Genomic DNA, 16,372 nt, shown 5'->3' on the forward strand with positions numbered 1-16,372 from the left:
CAGGGCAATGCCCTGAACAACCAGGCCAAACCTTGCAGCTGGCTGTGCTGTGAGCAGGCGGCTGCACTAGGTGACTTCCCGAGGACCTTTCCAACTGCCATTACTCTGGAATGCTTCAAATAAGAACCACTGAAAAACAGTTGTGCATGTAAGGGGAAGGCAATAAATCACCATCTGTGATAGTATTTCCCTGTCATTTCTGCATTTCCCCTCACCCTGGGGCCAAAAGCAAATGAACTACAAAGAAGAAGTGGAGCCAAGACAGTAATGACTTATCAGTATTTTGGAGAAGTCACAGTTGTATAAAACTATGGAACTCAAATGATTTCAAGTACAAAACCAGTATTTCCTTCCATACTTGAATCACACCTGGAAACAACAAATAATTTTGAACAGTTCAAGATCACATGACTACCAGTCCCTCCAACCTTTTTTCCATATTCCATTTCAGTTCTTTCAGACTGTCTCTACATTTATAGCAGACCTTCTGCAGGACGTCTGTCATCATCTCTCCCCATCTTGCTACCACTGACACAAGTAGAGGAGATGCAGCTCTCTAGAGCAATCTAGGTAATGCCATCAGGGCATTTGGTTTGGTCAGCTGCAAATGACAGTCCAATATCTTACAGAATAAAGTTTCACACAATTCAGATAAGGTCATTATCACAAAAAAGCCCTGACCTGCTCCCTAAGTTACTGCTGGGGTTCAGCAGTGCCGGGACTGGTCTGACAGGGCTCCATGTTTCCCACTTGAGAGCTGGCTCCCATCTGCACAGACCACTGTGTGAGCAAAGCAGATTCCACGTAGGCCTACCTGCACTACTGCTATGTGAAGTATCCAGAACATACATTCATATATATATGTATATATATAAATGCATACATATGCCTACCCTTTATCTGCCTTACAAGTAGAGAAAGATGGAAATTGTTCCTGAGAGTCAGACACGACCACATTGGCATTATGTTGCGACACAGTATGTTTGCATATCATGTTTCTTCCATTTTTTTAAAAAAATCATGTTACGGCCATTTAAAAAGCCTAGCATAATTATGAAATGAAACATAGTAATTTCATTTATCGGGAGCTTTTTTCAATCAAGCTCCAACGCACACTGCCAAAGCCTAATTGTTTATACAAGAGCCAAAATTGATATGACACATTCCCACTGAACTACCACACACAGTGTAGTAATTCATGCAGAGTTTAGTTACGTGACTGCGTTTGCAACTTTGATTTCAGAAACCACAAAGTCTACAAATACACTGTGTACAGAGCCCAGGCTGAAAGGAGGAAAAATGAAAGGCCAGAGTCCTACTCCATTACTGAGCAGCAGTTTTAACCCATTGCAGATGGCAAAAGACACCTCCCAAGCAAGGAAGAGAATCTTTGAGGACCATTTCTTTAACCTGTTTTTTCCGCTTACCCCTGAATTTGTGCACATTGTAAGTAGGCAGCGAACCATGTTATACATGGAATGGCTAGTAGTGTACACATGGCCAAGGCAGATTTCTTTTAATTCTTACAATGGTTGATAAGTTTTCTTATTTTATCCCAAACTTCAAGCATGGGAGTCATATTACACTGGCAACTTTATTCCCAGAGACCTAACTACCTGCCGACATGTCTAATTACCTGCCAAATGTGAGCGTAAATTCAACACAAACACTAGTTCCATTATGCACCATAACACAGAAAGGAAAAGGAATTCACAGGAACAGTCAAACAGACAACAAGTGCCAATGTGATTATTTCTTTTGAAGGGCACATGCAGAGTTGGGGCCAAATCTCAAAACATGAGGAAAATCTAGAACCACTGACCCACTTGAACTCAGACATCAAAAAATATTCTATTTCCTGGGAGCTGCAGACACATGGGTACCTCTCCCCATACCCTCTGCTATCACAGGAGGTGGTTGGCTGTTTTGATCAACCACTCCTTGTTAGGGGGAAGGCAGTAATGGAGGAAAAACAGGACTAAACTGAGATTGTATCTCTTCCCTAGAAATAGCAGCCTTGTCAAGATAAGCCTTCTAAGGTTATGTAGTGACTATGTTACTTGACTTTAAAATCATTGGCTTTTTTCACCCCCATTAGGAATGAAAAGAGAACTCTTAAAGTAGACTCTGCATGCACACCTCAGTTCAACACAGAGATGAGGATCCCTGTCACTGTGCTGCAACAAGTAATAAATTCTAAATGTTGATGCACAAAGGCAGGACTGTCTCTCACAGAGCTGCCTGGTACTTCCCAACAGTCCATATAATATGCTTTAATCTCTTGTAACCATCTAAGCTGTGAAAGAGACAATTGCCTAATAAATTGAGAAGGTTGAACCAGAAAATATTTCTGGTTCAGCAAGACTCCCTCCTTTAGATTTCTCTGTAGCTCTGTCACCACACTGCAACCTTAAAAAATTCCATCTTCTGTCTTAACATCAAAAAATCTATTTTTTTTTTAAACTGCTTTTAAAATTTGCTTCTATGTTTTCCCTTGGTAACTTATTCCATATGTTCCCCTTTGACCATGAGGCATATCTTTTGGAATTCTCAGTTATGGCTTTTAACTTCCAATCTTTCCCAGGTTTAGATAATATCTTCCTCTCTGAGGGGACCTTCTCATTCCATTTTAACAGATTCTTTCAAATTTGCAAGCTGCACTTTTCCTGGGTCACGCACACCCAACACCCAGCAAGGGCACAGCACGGGTGAGGACAGCACCAGTCTCTTTTTGTCCAGTCTGTTCTCAACTCTCAGACCACTCCTGCAGCTACTTCTCTCTCCTGCACAGGTTCTGTGGCTTTGTATAACCAAGGCAGACCTAGAGAAAGCAGGAAGGAAAAAAGATGCTGTTGGGGCACCCCAGCAACCGCTGAATGTGGTATTTGGCTTTACTACTCAAAGCAGATTGGTTTTGCTGCTTTGCACATATAAAATGGTGCAACACACCTCTTGCTTCCATGCAACATCTGCTATATGAATCGGGAGTAGGATAAATGCTGCTTCAAGCAGCCAGCCTGGAGAACCAACATGTCCTGCCTGCCTGGTGAAGGTGGTTTTCAAATGAAAGTAGAGTGGAGATGGTAACTGGCTTACTAAAATGCCAAACAAGAATAGCCTTACTGCATGTTGCAGATCATTTCCCACATCAACACCTAGCCTGTCATTCTCACCTTTCAGAGGATAATTCCTTTGTTTGCACAACAGGCATATTTAGAGGCTAGAAACTACCAACAGCCCACAGCTTCCAAAAGTACCAAGGCTGTACTCCCCGTGGAGCAGTTGAAAGTGCTTAGGTGAATACCTCTGGTTTTCTACAGACGGGGGACAAATCATTCAGTTAAGATTGCAGCAGCAAAGATCTACTTAATCAGCAGACTACTAGGGAGCACAGGTCATAAGACATAGCAGTTCATGTCTACAGTGCCATTCTGTGCATGGAAGCCATAAAGTCAGTTGACGCTCCCCAAACCCCTTCCCAGGGATTTCTTCCTAAAGTTTCAGTTAAGCAAGACATTTCCATATGTGAAGAGTCCCGCTAGCTTCTTTCGAAATGACAGACGTGTTTCTGTTACCTGATTCTCTATCAGTAGTTCAAGATCAGACTTGGCCTGTGAAGAGTGGAGGTAGTGAACCCATACAATTGTTTTGAGATGGGCCCAAAGAAACCCCCTTGTTCCAGACAGTCCTGAACTGCAGGATTTGAGTCTATAAACCATATTTTTCAATTTTGCTTTTCTTTTCACTGCTCACTGTTTGGATTACTAAAAGATCTAGTGCTGTGCCTTAATAACCATATTCCAGAACATCCAGTGTCAACTTCAACATCTACCTACAGTGGTCCCATTTGAAACACAACCAAGCCCAGGCAAGCACTTCCATTTTAGGTATACAAGTACCCACAAAAGAGTGTATTTTTCCAAGCCATGTGCTTTGGTGGGGAGAAGAATGATGACCGGGGTGTGAGGGAGGGTACACGGTTTCCTATTTTCTTCTTTCAAACATTCGACATTCAGGGAACTGCATGGCACCTTACAATGCCTTATAGAAGGAATGCTGGTCATTTAGATCACTTTATTACATTATTACTACATTAAAAAAACATTATTCATGCCCTCAAGCTGCATTCACTGATCTGTCTCTTCCTTCTGAATGATTCATCTATTATAGTATTATTGCTAAAATGGATGTTCAGCATTTACAGATGTGAAATGCCTCTATTTGTTTAAATTATACCACCAAAATCTTTCCTACACACTTTCCCACCTCTCCCTCCAGATCACAGGATAAAGGAAGAATTTGCTTACTGGAGAAAAAGCAGTTACTGAGCTGCAAAATTCATTCTCTCTCTCTCACACACATGCACAAAATCACAAGAGAGCAATTTTTGTTTATGGGTAAGAGGAAAAAACATCCCTTGGTGCATACCTGTTGGTGTTATACTCTAAACCCCCAACTTCCTTGCTTGCCTGCAAAAGATCAAGAATTCCTGCTGAACTTCCACTCTCTTTCTTTACTTTGGAATTGCGCCCTGGCTTTGCCTCTGTGTCAATGTGAAGCAAATCTTCATCTGACGAGTCATCGCTCTGCAAAAACAAGGAAAAGGCTCAAAAAAGCGGAAACTCACTGAATTAGTCAACAAGAACAGCACAATAACTTCTGCAGCCTGCTGGTCCTCCAAAGACACAGGGCTAGCATTCGTAATTTGCTTTCATTAAAGACAAAAAAAAACCCCAAACAAAACCAGGTACACAGTAAAAATCAGTCTCCTTGCAGCCTGTAGGCATGGTAGGTTTTTCTTTGCCCTTCCAACCCTGGAGAACCAGCTCTGAGATCTGATACTGTGCATGGGATCAAACCACTGTAACTGTGGTGTTTCCAGGTGCTGTGTTCCCTTCTCAGCCCATGTTCCTGTTCTTGAGACCATGACCCATGTAGCAAAAGAAGTGAATGTGTGGCCGTATCTCTGTCAGCCCAGATATGCATCAGGGCATGGGTCTGTATCTTGCAAGACTATTAACACAGCCAATTCAGACACAGGGACAGACCCATTTCTGCCATCCCTACTGCAAGAGAACAGGAAGATGTGACAGAGAAATGGGATAGACACATATAAACAGTGGCATCTGAGGCCACTGAAGGAAGCTACCTGCATCTAACTCTTTCTGGGGCTGGTATCTCTATGCACTGTAGTTGAGAGTGTAATAGAACAACTTTTCTCCCCCATTCCTGCCCTGCTTTCAGGCCCCTAAAGTCCCAGCCCTTATTGCTTAAGACTGCCAATCACTGTTCTCTCCAGGAACTGGCCTCACTCCTTACGCTTCTGCACAGTGAGATACCAGCATGTTTTTCCCTGTTCTCTGTGTACCGGTCTCCAGATGTCAACTACTGACTCAGGCAAGGAGGTCTGCACTTGCTCTTGAATATCTCTGAGCCAAACCAGGATGAAAAGGATTCCTTAGCTCTTAGGGCCAAACATTTCAGTCACCTACAGATCTGTGTTAACAAGCTATTTTGCTTTTTCTGACTTATTCAGATATTATAATATGAATTTGTATTAACCACAGTTGGGCAAAAGATTTAATTTTAATGTCATTTAATTTCCAGGATGGAGCTTCAATGCTAACACAGAGCAAACTTAACACCTGTGCTGTTCAGCTTCCTGAAAGTAAGCTATCAATAGGCACACTGACACTGCCTCAAGTTAGGGACATGCTAAAGTATCATGCTGAGTCAAGCGCATTCTAGATGTAAGCCCGTAAGGGCAGAGGCAGACTCTGCTAAGTGATAGCAAACAAAACCTTTAATTGTTACATAATAGGTGTTAAGGGCTTCAAGTAACGTGAAACGCCAAATGACATCAGTTCAATTGTAGTAGCATTACTCTGAGTTTCATCTGTCAAACACTAACATGGAAATTTAATGACCAGTGTTCAACGCACATGGAGACAGGAGGGCAGACACAGGTTGGGAGCTGGACAGACCCCTGTGCCTGTCAGCAATGTAAACATCAAGCCAGGTATGACAGAAAACTCCTTCTGACCCTTCCCATTCCTTCTTATGGCTTGCTCCTGTTCTTGTGTTGTGATACAACTGTCGCAGTCCCCACACGCTTCCCATCAGGCCTGATCATGTACAAGCAGTTGAAGCCACAGTACCAAATTGTGCTTAGTCCTGGCAATGTCTGAATGCTACCTATTCTGGGCAGACTGTAACTGCAGAATGAAGGAGAGGATGTGACAACAGCCTGTGAGAAGGCTTTGCTGCTGCCATTACAGTACTGCCCCACACACTGTTAGAGACATACAATGGGTGCTTGCTTGTGACAGGTACAATAATAACGATACCTTGTATGATACTGACTCCACCTTTGGCTTCTTAACAGGAGTGTGCTGCAGAGTGTCTTTTTTATCGGATAAAACTAAATTAAAAAAAAAAAAAAAAGAAAAGAAAAACAAAGTCATGGTTCTTTTCCCTTCAAAAAACAGCACTCATAATCCACTTATATTTGACTGACAGTTAAGATATGGCTTTCTTTATTATAAATCACATAAATTTTAAAGACTAGTTTTGGACAATCAACAGCTAAGACTTTGTTGTGCAGTTACAGACAAAATAAGAAATATTCTTACAGGGCAGTTCTCTTTTTGTAGTGTTTTTCTTCCTTCTGATTGGAAACTCATCAATTTTTAGTTCACCATCATCTGACACATATTCATATTCATCTCGTACAGGTTTTGCTTTGTCTTCTTTAAAATTCTGCAGTGATCCAAACACACTAGTATTCAGCTGGGTTTTGACTCCCTTTGAACTGAAAAAAAATTACAAATCAGTAACAACACTTGGAGTGAAAAGTATTTTGTGAATTGACAGAGAGGAAGACAATGAGTATCTTTATGCAGAAATCTCAGTCAACTTGAATACTTTTAGAGGTGCCACAGCAATTCAAATAATTTTACAAACACATTTCTGAACCTACAATTTGTATCTCAAAATATGATGCTGACTAGAGTAGCCTTGGATGGCTTCAAATAAGCATTGTATTATTTAAAGCTGTCTCAAAGTGTATCATGATATGCATAATGCACACACAGCATGGAATTTTGGTATGCAGAGTTCATTTAACAGTTTGTTAAAAATGTACCCTGAATAGCATCTGCCCAAAATCCACCTAAAATAACTTAATTATTAAGAACGTGAAGTGCCAAAACATGAGGCACTGCCTGAATACTGAAGACACTACTCTCAAGCAAGCTACCAGCCTCAAAGATAGGTCTTTGCTGTTATGGCAAATTAAGCTGGGTTCTAGGTAAAATCAAGTTCTAGAGCAAAGGACTTTTTCTATAAGTGTATATTCTACATTGACCAGGAAGGCAGATTTTCACCTTCTTGTATAAAAAACCCATAAATAATGACTTTAATCTGATTTTTTAGTTGATATGTATTGTCATATTTTTTACTTACCCAAGCAACTTCTTATTAGAGAAAGAGAATGTAAATTTGTTGTCCTTATTTCCTGATAAAGGTGTCTTTTCTGATTTGTGTTCCTCTTCCATTTTTAGAAGTGAATCAGGTTTACTGTTCTGAAAGGCCAAAGACCCAAACCAATAAAATCAGTTAAATGAGTTGTTGATATTTCAGATTCCTAGGTAACCTCAGAGAATCCATCGATCCATATGCAGAGAAAAATATGTTCCCTCAAATGTGGTAAGTAATAGAGGATTATACTCTTCCATAGACTAACATGGGTTTTAGTCAGGGACTTGCCCCATTCAAGAAGCACTTCAGCACCAGTTTAAGCAGTGCCTGCCACAAATACGATGGCAAATTTAAATATTGCTCTCTTAAATTAGTATGGACTGAGGTAAAATACTAAACACACATTTTGTGAATCACAGCACAGGCTAAGCACACTGCTCATCAGCATCATGCCTGTGTGGCTAAGGACAGAATCTTGCACAGTGTCTGTAACGTCGCAAACACAACTGCATTTTATTCCCAGGCTCCACTTGCTTCCTTCACACCTTCAGAAGAGCTTGAATTATGAATTTAATAATTTAATATCAAAGTCATCCAGTGCAACAGAAGCCTTTGATTATTTTTTAAGCATCACCTTAATACTTTCCTAAGCTGTACTGTCTGTGGAATTAATTGGTACATATTGATCTAATCACATTAACCATGACTTTCTGTAACACAAAAAAATTAGATGTCTCTAATGTTAATGATTCATGATTCTTAGTAGTTTCCCTGCAGCAAAAAACAGGTACTTTGGTTTTGTTTTGGGGAATTTGTTCACCTTTGTCATTAGATGTTCACAACGCAGGCAAAATGCAGACAGCTATTTCTGTGAGAAAGCCTAGTGTCACCTTGTTTTAAATGGGACCTGGAGAAAAAATGTATTATTCTATGAATGAATTTTACTCACCCTACATTAGCCCTCCATGAAGGCGAGCTTTTAATTCATGTGGCATAATTCAGATTTCATTAACTCTACTTTTATGCCATCATTAGTTATTGATTTCTCTGGAACTACTCCAGACTTATAGTACAACTATGTTAAAGTAAGAATTACAAAAGAGATCAGCACTGAAAAATCTCGCTATTAACAGTGTTCCCACTTGCTTCACTAAGGATGAAGATGGACAATTCAGCATACACTTTTGAAGAACCTGCTCCCCCCCTCCTTTACTTGATCATTTTCTGCTCAAAATTTTTTCTTTGGGAACTGAAAATTGGTGCCTCGTACTCCCTGCTTAGGTAGACTTATGAACATTTCTCCACCCTTGATTTATCACTATGTGGCAGAATCAGCAGCAGAATTTAACAGGAGACATTACCTTATATTTCCATTTGGCTTCTGTTTTGCTTTTATTTTGCTCTCGAACTTCAAACTTCTCCACCTCATTCTGCTTACTAGCAGTTTCCTTATTGGGAACACTTAAAACATTCTTTGCAGCCTGGGGAAAAAGTCAGCATGTACTCTTAATGAGGATGGAGTGCTGGCATGTTACAGAAACACATTTTTTATCTGGACTATAACATGATATATTTTTGAAAACTCCTCTTCTGATTCATTCTTTTTGAATCCAAATATGAGATTCAATCAAATATTGCTGCTTCAGAGAATGCAGAAGACTAGCTGCATTTCTCCTTGATATACCAACATACAAGAGTAGTCTAAAAACATACTAATCTCCCTGCCTATTGCTCCACGGACAGGTTTCACAAACTGCATACAAACTACTAGGAAATTCAGAAGCATTTTAGAAAAGACTTATGGATACTTCTAACAAACAGCGTACAATACATTACTCTGTCAGTGCCTCAATGAAATACTGGCCCCTACTGAAGTCAGCAGCACAATTCACATCGAATTAAAGGACATCAAAATGAAACTTGTCCTACATGGGCAAAAATGGAAGCAAACTATTGTTTTATCTTCAATCACTCATTCTAGAGCAAAATCTCATGTAAATAAGATGCTTTAGAAACTAGTTCCTTCATCTTTGATAACTGATAACGGAAATGCACACGAGTGCTAATAACACTTGAAATAAGAATATAATAGTTCTAGGGGCAAAAAAAAAGCCATTAAAAAATGTCTTTTAATTTTCATCTCACCTCTGTTTGGGCAGGCAACTGGCAGCAGTTTGCCAGACTCAGCCTGAATCAATAGGTTTCTTGGAGGCTTCATATCAAATGAATAACCAAGCAAACAGTCAAATCAAATCGAACACTCAAGTAAAAAAGGGCGATAAGCTAGCAGTTAAAAAAATTTCACTTACTTCAGTGGAGATAGGGTTTCACACTGTGTTGCTTACATTATTTTTTTCATGAGACCTAAGGGTCATTTTAACCCTATTATGCTGAGAGAACAGGAAGAGGTTAAAATATGACCCACCTTCCCCTTCTTTGGCGTCTCAATCTTTGTCAAAGCCTCCTTTGTGTGTGCCTCCAGCAAGTCGAGATTCGGGATGGCTGGCGGTGGACTTTCTTTTGCCTTCTTTCCTTTCTTTTTTCCTTCTCCCTTAACTTTTGGTGTTTTGGGAGGCTTAGGGGGTTTGGGTGGCTTGGGAGGTTTGGGGGGTTTGGATGGCTTGAGTTGTTTGGGGGTTTTCACAGTTTTGGGAGTCTTTTTTTTAGGGAGCTTTTCTACAGGTGGGGGTGGAGGCGTCACTTGGACGGGTGATGGTGCCTCCTCCTTCTCCACAGGACAGATCTCCTCAGCATTTGTGTTGGCACTCGTGTCTGCTTTGCTGGCTTTCGAAGCATTCTGTAGTTTAGCACAAAATGGGAAGGCATTCAAACCCACTTGTCTCATGTTAGATATTCACCTGCACCCTCCCTTCCTTGGGGAAACAAACCCCAAAGATACCCCCTTCAGTAAAGGGGTAACTGCATTCACCGATCAGGCTGGCCAGGACATGAAGACCACACCACATGCCACTGTAACACTCTGCTCACCACTAATTCCCGCCCCCACATTGCTCCAGCACAAGTTTGGCCTGGAGAAACTCCAGTGGCTTCGTAAGGAATGTAACTCTCACCAGGTTTTATCATCAGGTAAGACTGTTAAATGGACTGCCCATACAAACAAATGTATAAAATGAATGGTCTTTTGTTTAAAATGCTAATCAGCTTGAGCACAAACCATTTCCATTTAATTCAGATGTGATAAATGTAGCAGAATCATGTTTCATGCCCTCAGGAAAAATAAGCAGTAAATAGCTGCCCAATTAAAATTAACACTGTCTGACTAATTAAAAAGAAATTATTTTCTGCTTAACTTGTCATTTTGACAATCAGAAAACTTATATACTACATCAAAGAGGATAAAAGGACAAGATAGATTTCAATTTTGAGGTCTTTGGATATAGTTAGAAAGGGGGTGGAATGTAACACAGTATCTTCTTAAAACAACTGAACTAGCTATTGTCACCTTGCACTGTCACACATCCCCACTAAGTGGAATATGATACCAGACTAAATGGATGATACGTCCATGAAACCTCCTTTTTTTGTTTTTTTTTGGGGGGGGTCGGGTTTTGGGGGGGGGGGGGGGTGTTTATAATTATTATCGCATCTGCTGTAGTAACTCTGCCTAGAAGCTGGCCAAGAACAAGGCCTCCTATCAGGACAATGCACAGAATAATAGTCCCAAGCTCAGACGAAGTCATAGACAAGACCAATGAACATAAGGAAAAGGGGATACTACACAGGGAGCAAGACCATGGGGATGGCAACAGTGTTCTTTGAGTTCTACCATATTTTTGGGTAGGGAGTAGCTAAAGTGAAAGAGAAAAAAAAGGATGGGGGAGTGTGGCCAGTCCAGATAAGAGAAGGTGGAGGGGGAAGGATTTAGGGAAGGCAGACACAGCGTAAAGCTGAGGAGAAAGCAAACAGGAGCCCAGAACACGTGGCAAGTCAGCCACAGACAAGAGTCCTGAGCAGACCCCCTATTGCGAAACCTCACATGAATTCTTTTAATGAAGAGAGGGGGAAAAAAAGATTCATTTATTTCAATTCATCCATTTTATAGCCTAGACTATTAAAAGACCCACAATATAGTTAATATTACGAAAAGAGCACAAACCTCACTTAATCTTATTTCTTTGGCAAGGTCCTTGATAAGTTGTGCTGGTTTGAAGTTTTCTGGTAGTTCATCTTCATGCTCTGCTAAAGCCTAAAACACAACAAAGCCAAACTGCTGTTTCTGTGCATGTTTTTTGCAAAAATATAAAAAAACCTCATTAAGTGACACATCCATATTTTTCCTATGTACTGAATTCAATACTGACTGCATCAGTAGTCCAAATAAGGTAAAAATATATTTTTCCCCCTTCTAGATATTATTGTAAATAGTTGTCCTGAGAGAACAACAGTGTCAATAGCCTTTTCCAGATGTTACTGCATTTTCACAACTGTAACATCACTTTGCTCACCCCCTTATATAAGATTCTGTGAGAAATTCCTTTTCTACATCTACAAGGAGAGATTGTCTTAGGCTGGTGTCTTCAGTGAGTATAATAGGCATATACCTTGTCAGCAGAGTGGTCTGGGAGCTCCCTGACAGGACTAACAATATTTGCATTCACATGTCATGTTACAATATTCAAAGTTCAACTTTACGCAAATGCCAAAACAGTCTGACTTCCTTTGACTCGCTACTTCTCATCTGCATGCAAGTGGAAAAAATAAGCAGAGTGACATGGAGAAGAGAGCTTCCACACCAGTCAGTCCTTCTACAGGAAACCAGGGAGCAATTCTGAATTCAGGCTCAAGCACTGTCTTTTTGCAGTAAGGAGCAGCCAAGTCCCTGACTATATTTAAATCTGGGACAGCCACCTAACTGACCTAACTGAGTATGCAACATTGTGTACTCAGCTGCTCATCTCTTCTTAAAATGTCTGAAAATGCTAAAGCTGCTAGTTCCCCTGTTCATGTTTTATGATTGAATGGCCTCTCCCCTGCAGCTAATTCCCCAAAACTTTAGGAGCAACACATGCAAGAATAACACTTCTGAAATGACTGCAGCAGGAAATTCAGGCTGCAAATCCCTTTAAGCCTTCTCTCCAACCAATATGTATTTCCTGGCTCAATTAATGTGTTGATTTGCAGGAACTGGGCACCTTGTGCACACAAAAATGGACGCATTGTTCTAGGCCTCACTTGCATACACAACCTCTGCTTAATTGATTTGGCACATTGAAATGCTCTGTCAGGGAGAACATTCATTCAGCATCCTTTTGGCTGTGTGCAGAACTGACTTTTTTAAAACTCTGGTGGTACCTTTTTTTCTGCTGACTCCTCATGTGGCACTACGAAATCCCAGCTATCGCCCTCCTTCCATCGCCCTCCTAGTCCCTTCTCTTTAAGATTTTAGAATTAGCTGTTTTGCTATGGCGATATTATTTGTTCTAGCATTCGCTCTCTGTTCCAGTGACTGACAAACCTGACAAACACACAGTATTAAAACACGCTTCTTCTCCTACCTGTTTTTTAGTCCATGACCTGAAAGCACCATTGAGAATTTTTGCTCCTTGGAGTAAATGAGCAGGAGGTTGTTGCCCAGCTTTATGCAAACCTAAGTAGAGGAAAAAACCAATGCCATTCAAACACTGATAGCTAAAGTTGTTTTACATAAAGTCTTTACTTTGAAAAAGTTTAACTGTACAAGTTAACCCTTTGAAAGCTGGTCACCACAAACAAATCCCTATTATAACTTGATGATAATAAGGAGTATATTTACTGTGTCACAAATCCAACTCAGCCTTCCTACACTGTGGTCCTGCAAGTTATATCTACACTGGCAATCCTTCTGGTTCCTTTCTTGGTCCCATACTCAAGCTAGCTTCCATTTTCATACATCCTAGGCTGTGGGAATAAAAAGGCACCATCAGCAGTTCTTTTATTCTGATTGAAAAAGCAAGTACCAATAATGGAAACAAAGGTTATATTGGGCAAAGCATTTCACTTCTGCATGAGTACAAGCTTTCCTAAACTTTTCCCCTCGTTACAGTTTTTGTTGAGTTGGTCACAAGGCGTTCCCTTCCAGGCGACACTCAGAGGGACCCCTCACCTTGCTTATTAATTAGACACATTTTTCTTGTTATAAAAGGATCTGGTGGATATCTGTAGACATGTTCTGTAGCAAGAGAAAAAGAGGCGAAGAGCTAAGCGAGCCCAAATCTGTATAGAACACACGCACATGGATGTTTGGATCAACTCTGAAGGAATCTGATTTGGAAGATTTTGAATTTCACAGAAACCTTTGCTTTAATTCTCAGTGCTCCTGCTGGCCACATGTCTGATGTTCCTGTGGCCCTGTATATATGTGACCTGTCCATGTACTTCAACTGGGATCAGCAGAATGGTGGGAGAAGGAAGTGCTACTCTATGTCTCAGGCTGACAGAGCATGTAGTCCACTAGGTTAAAAAAAGAAATGAAGCCAGACTTGACAGGCAACTAAAAACTAAAAAATTTTTACAACATTCTTTGCCTCTGAGGCAACTTAAATACATTTTATAAAGTAGATTAAACTTTCCCTTAGGCATAGGTAAGAGGGACAGTTAAGGTCCTTCCTACAGTGACATGGCAGGATATTAAGGGGAGAGCTGGACAAGACCAGCATGTTCTGCTGGTAAGTAGTTTTCAAATACTAACAAGACTGATTTTGGCCATCTGTCCATCTTCTATGTGGCACATCAGCCCCCAAGGCTAAGCAATTAAGGCAGGCAAAGAAATGCAGTTTTACCTTTGAAAGTCTCTAGTAGATGCTTTCCCATATACCAACATGCAGTTTCGAAGTTTGGAAACTGGGTCAGACTGACAATTTTCAATCGTCTTTCTACTTCATATGCCCTGTAATACAAAGCCACATGAACTTAAAGCATAGCAGGTCACAAGTGTGTCGCAGAGTGACAAGCACTGCTCGTAGATGCCCGAGGTTCATTCTGCAGTGTTTCATTTCTTTGTGCTGCTACCACGTATTCTGGCATCAGACCAAAACCAAAACAAAAATAACACTAGTAAGAAACTGTGCAATACAGATGTAAGTTTTATTGCATTATTTGTCCAGCATCAATAAAGAACTACTTGTATTGTCTTACACTGGGCAAAGAGCCCAGCTGAGCAGGTGGGGGCTTATCCAGAAGGCGAACGGCATGTTCTAGGGTAAAACTCCTGACAGTTTTTAACACTTCTTCCTTCAGGACTTGGCCACATCAATCCAAGCACCTTACATATCCTTTCCATGTGCTGCGCAATAGGTATAAAGACAGCTTAGAATAACTCAGCATGGGAGAACACAGTCGAAGGAGACAAACATGGGTACACTTTCCAAAATCGCCCAATAGAGTTACATCAACATTACTGCAAACGTAGGCTAATTAATAGGAGAGAGGATGGCCAATTTATTAAAAACTGAGCCTCTACCTAACTTTAGATTTTAAAGACAGATTACCTCATCTGCATTTCAACACTTAGACTATGTAGAAAATGTCCTGCAAAGGCCAGGCAGTCTACAGGTGTTAGAGTTGCATATATCCAACCTAAAAGAGAAAAAGAGTCCTGAGGATAAAAACTGGAATGACAGTAACAAAGACTTTATTCACAACATGATATTTATACTTCACTTAGCAACTTGCTTCCTAGGTACCAATGCAGCTCTTCAGTCCAAGTCAGCACTAGAACCACATACTTTTGAACAAAGTTGCATCTGGCCCCTTATTTGTTTTGCATGATAAAGGTCCAGCCCAGGAAGGTGTTACACACTTTTGGCTCCCAGTCCCAGGACTGCCTTCAACAGTGGCAGACAGTGAAAGGAGACATACTGCTCACACTGACATTACTTTCTTGTTACTGTGAAAAGCAGCAACAGCTACATAACAGTAGCTGCTTTCACATCACCATAAAAATCTCTGACAGCTCCTGACACTGACTTTATTGTAGTGTCAGGAACAGGTGTTTTCCAAACATGTATTTTCATACAAAAATGTACTCAAATTAGTGAATCTCTATAAATTGCTCAGTGTTTATTCCACCATCTGCTTCACATATGGTCATGAGAGAAATACCTACTTTCCACTTTTTACAGTCAAAGTAAAATTCAAGCGTGTAAACATTCTGTGCAAGAATATACTCACACCCAGAAAAACGGTGCACTGGATGCTGCCTCCAAAACACAAGCACACAGCACCTGGAAGCCTCAACTCAGATTATAGATTGAGTGGGCAGCACATCATTTAAAGGTACATAGAGGGAGAGAAAACCCCTGCCCCAAATCGATTACAGTTTCAACAGGTAACAGGGAGTGCTGGAAACAGCAATGCAAATGAGGAAATAATTGTTCATGGTGAGAGAAAGGTGAGGGACAGGGGCAGGAGTAGAACTGAGTTCACTTAAAACTCTGCACTATCTTCTGATCAACTCCCTATCCTTACGAAGATCCTCCCAGGAACTGAGAAATGCAAAATCTGCCATCCCTAACCTGCAATAAAAGCCCAAGTTTATCAAGTAGCCCATAAAAATCTGTGACACCCAGGTCTTCAGCCTCATGTGAAACCATAAATGCACACCCGCACTTGTGAAGGCACCTACAGTTCCTTAGTGTCACGGGGAATCAATGACCGTGAAAAGGATTTTGTGGGGAGTCAGGGTCAGAAAGTAATTCAATGCAAATTCTCTGTTAGATGACAAAAAGCACGAATGTCATGGTTGGATATATGGAGAGAACTCATGAGTTACTGCAACCCAGACAGACCAAGAGTGGAACACTCTACCTACTAGTTGTATTTTTAAAAGGCTGCTAAAATATTGATAGGAAGCAATAAAAGTTCTGATTTTTTTTTTTGGCAAGCATATGAAATT

At 40.6% G+C, this 16,372-nt stretch overlaps 1 protein-coding gene across 3 annotated transcripts in view; it reads right to left on the reverse strand.

The window, feature by feature from the left end:
• PHF2 (PHD finger protein 2) overlaps positions 1-16,372 on the reverse strand; it is an 87,700-nt gene that overhangs the window by 12,111 nt on the left and 59,217 nt on the right. For all 3 annotated transcript variants that reach the window (XM_069769865.1, XM_069769863.1, XM_069769864.1), the window contains exons 8-17: positions 14,967-15,054; positions 14,259-14,365; positions 12,996-13,087; positions 11,597-11,686; positions 9,905-10,276; positions 8,841-8,960; positions 7,465-7,583; positions 6,633-6,811; positions 6,348-6,421; positions 4,429-4,586 (exon numbers count right to left, since the gene is read on the reverse strand). In XM_069769865.1, the coding sequence (XP_069625966.1) occupies positions 4,429-4,586; positions 6,348-6,421; positions 6,633-6,811; positions 7,465-7,583; positions 8,841-8,960; positions 9,905-10,276; positions 11,597-11,686; positions 12,996-13,087; positions 14,259-14,365; positions 14,967-15,054 (1,399 nt within the window). The remainder of the gene's footprint in view (positions 1-4,428; positions 4,587-6,347; positions 6,422-6,632; positions 6,812-7,464; positions 7,584-8,840; positions 8,961-9,904; positions 10,277-11,596; positions 11,687-12,995; positions 13,088-14,258; positions 14,366-14,966; positions 15,055-16,372) is intronic.

This window comes from Haliaeetus albicilla, chromosome 24 (genome assembly GCF_947461875.1).
Source record: "Haliaeetus albicilla chromosome 24, bHalAlb1.1, whole genome shotgun sequence".
NCBI classification, from domain to species: domain Eukaryota; kingdom Metazoa; phylum Chordata; class Aves; order Accipitriformes; family Accipitridae; genus Haliaeetus; species Haliaeetus albicilla.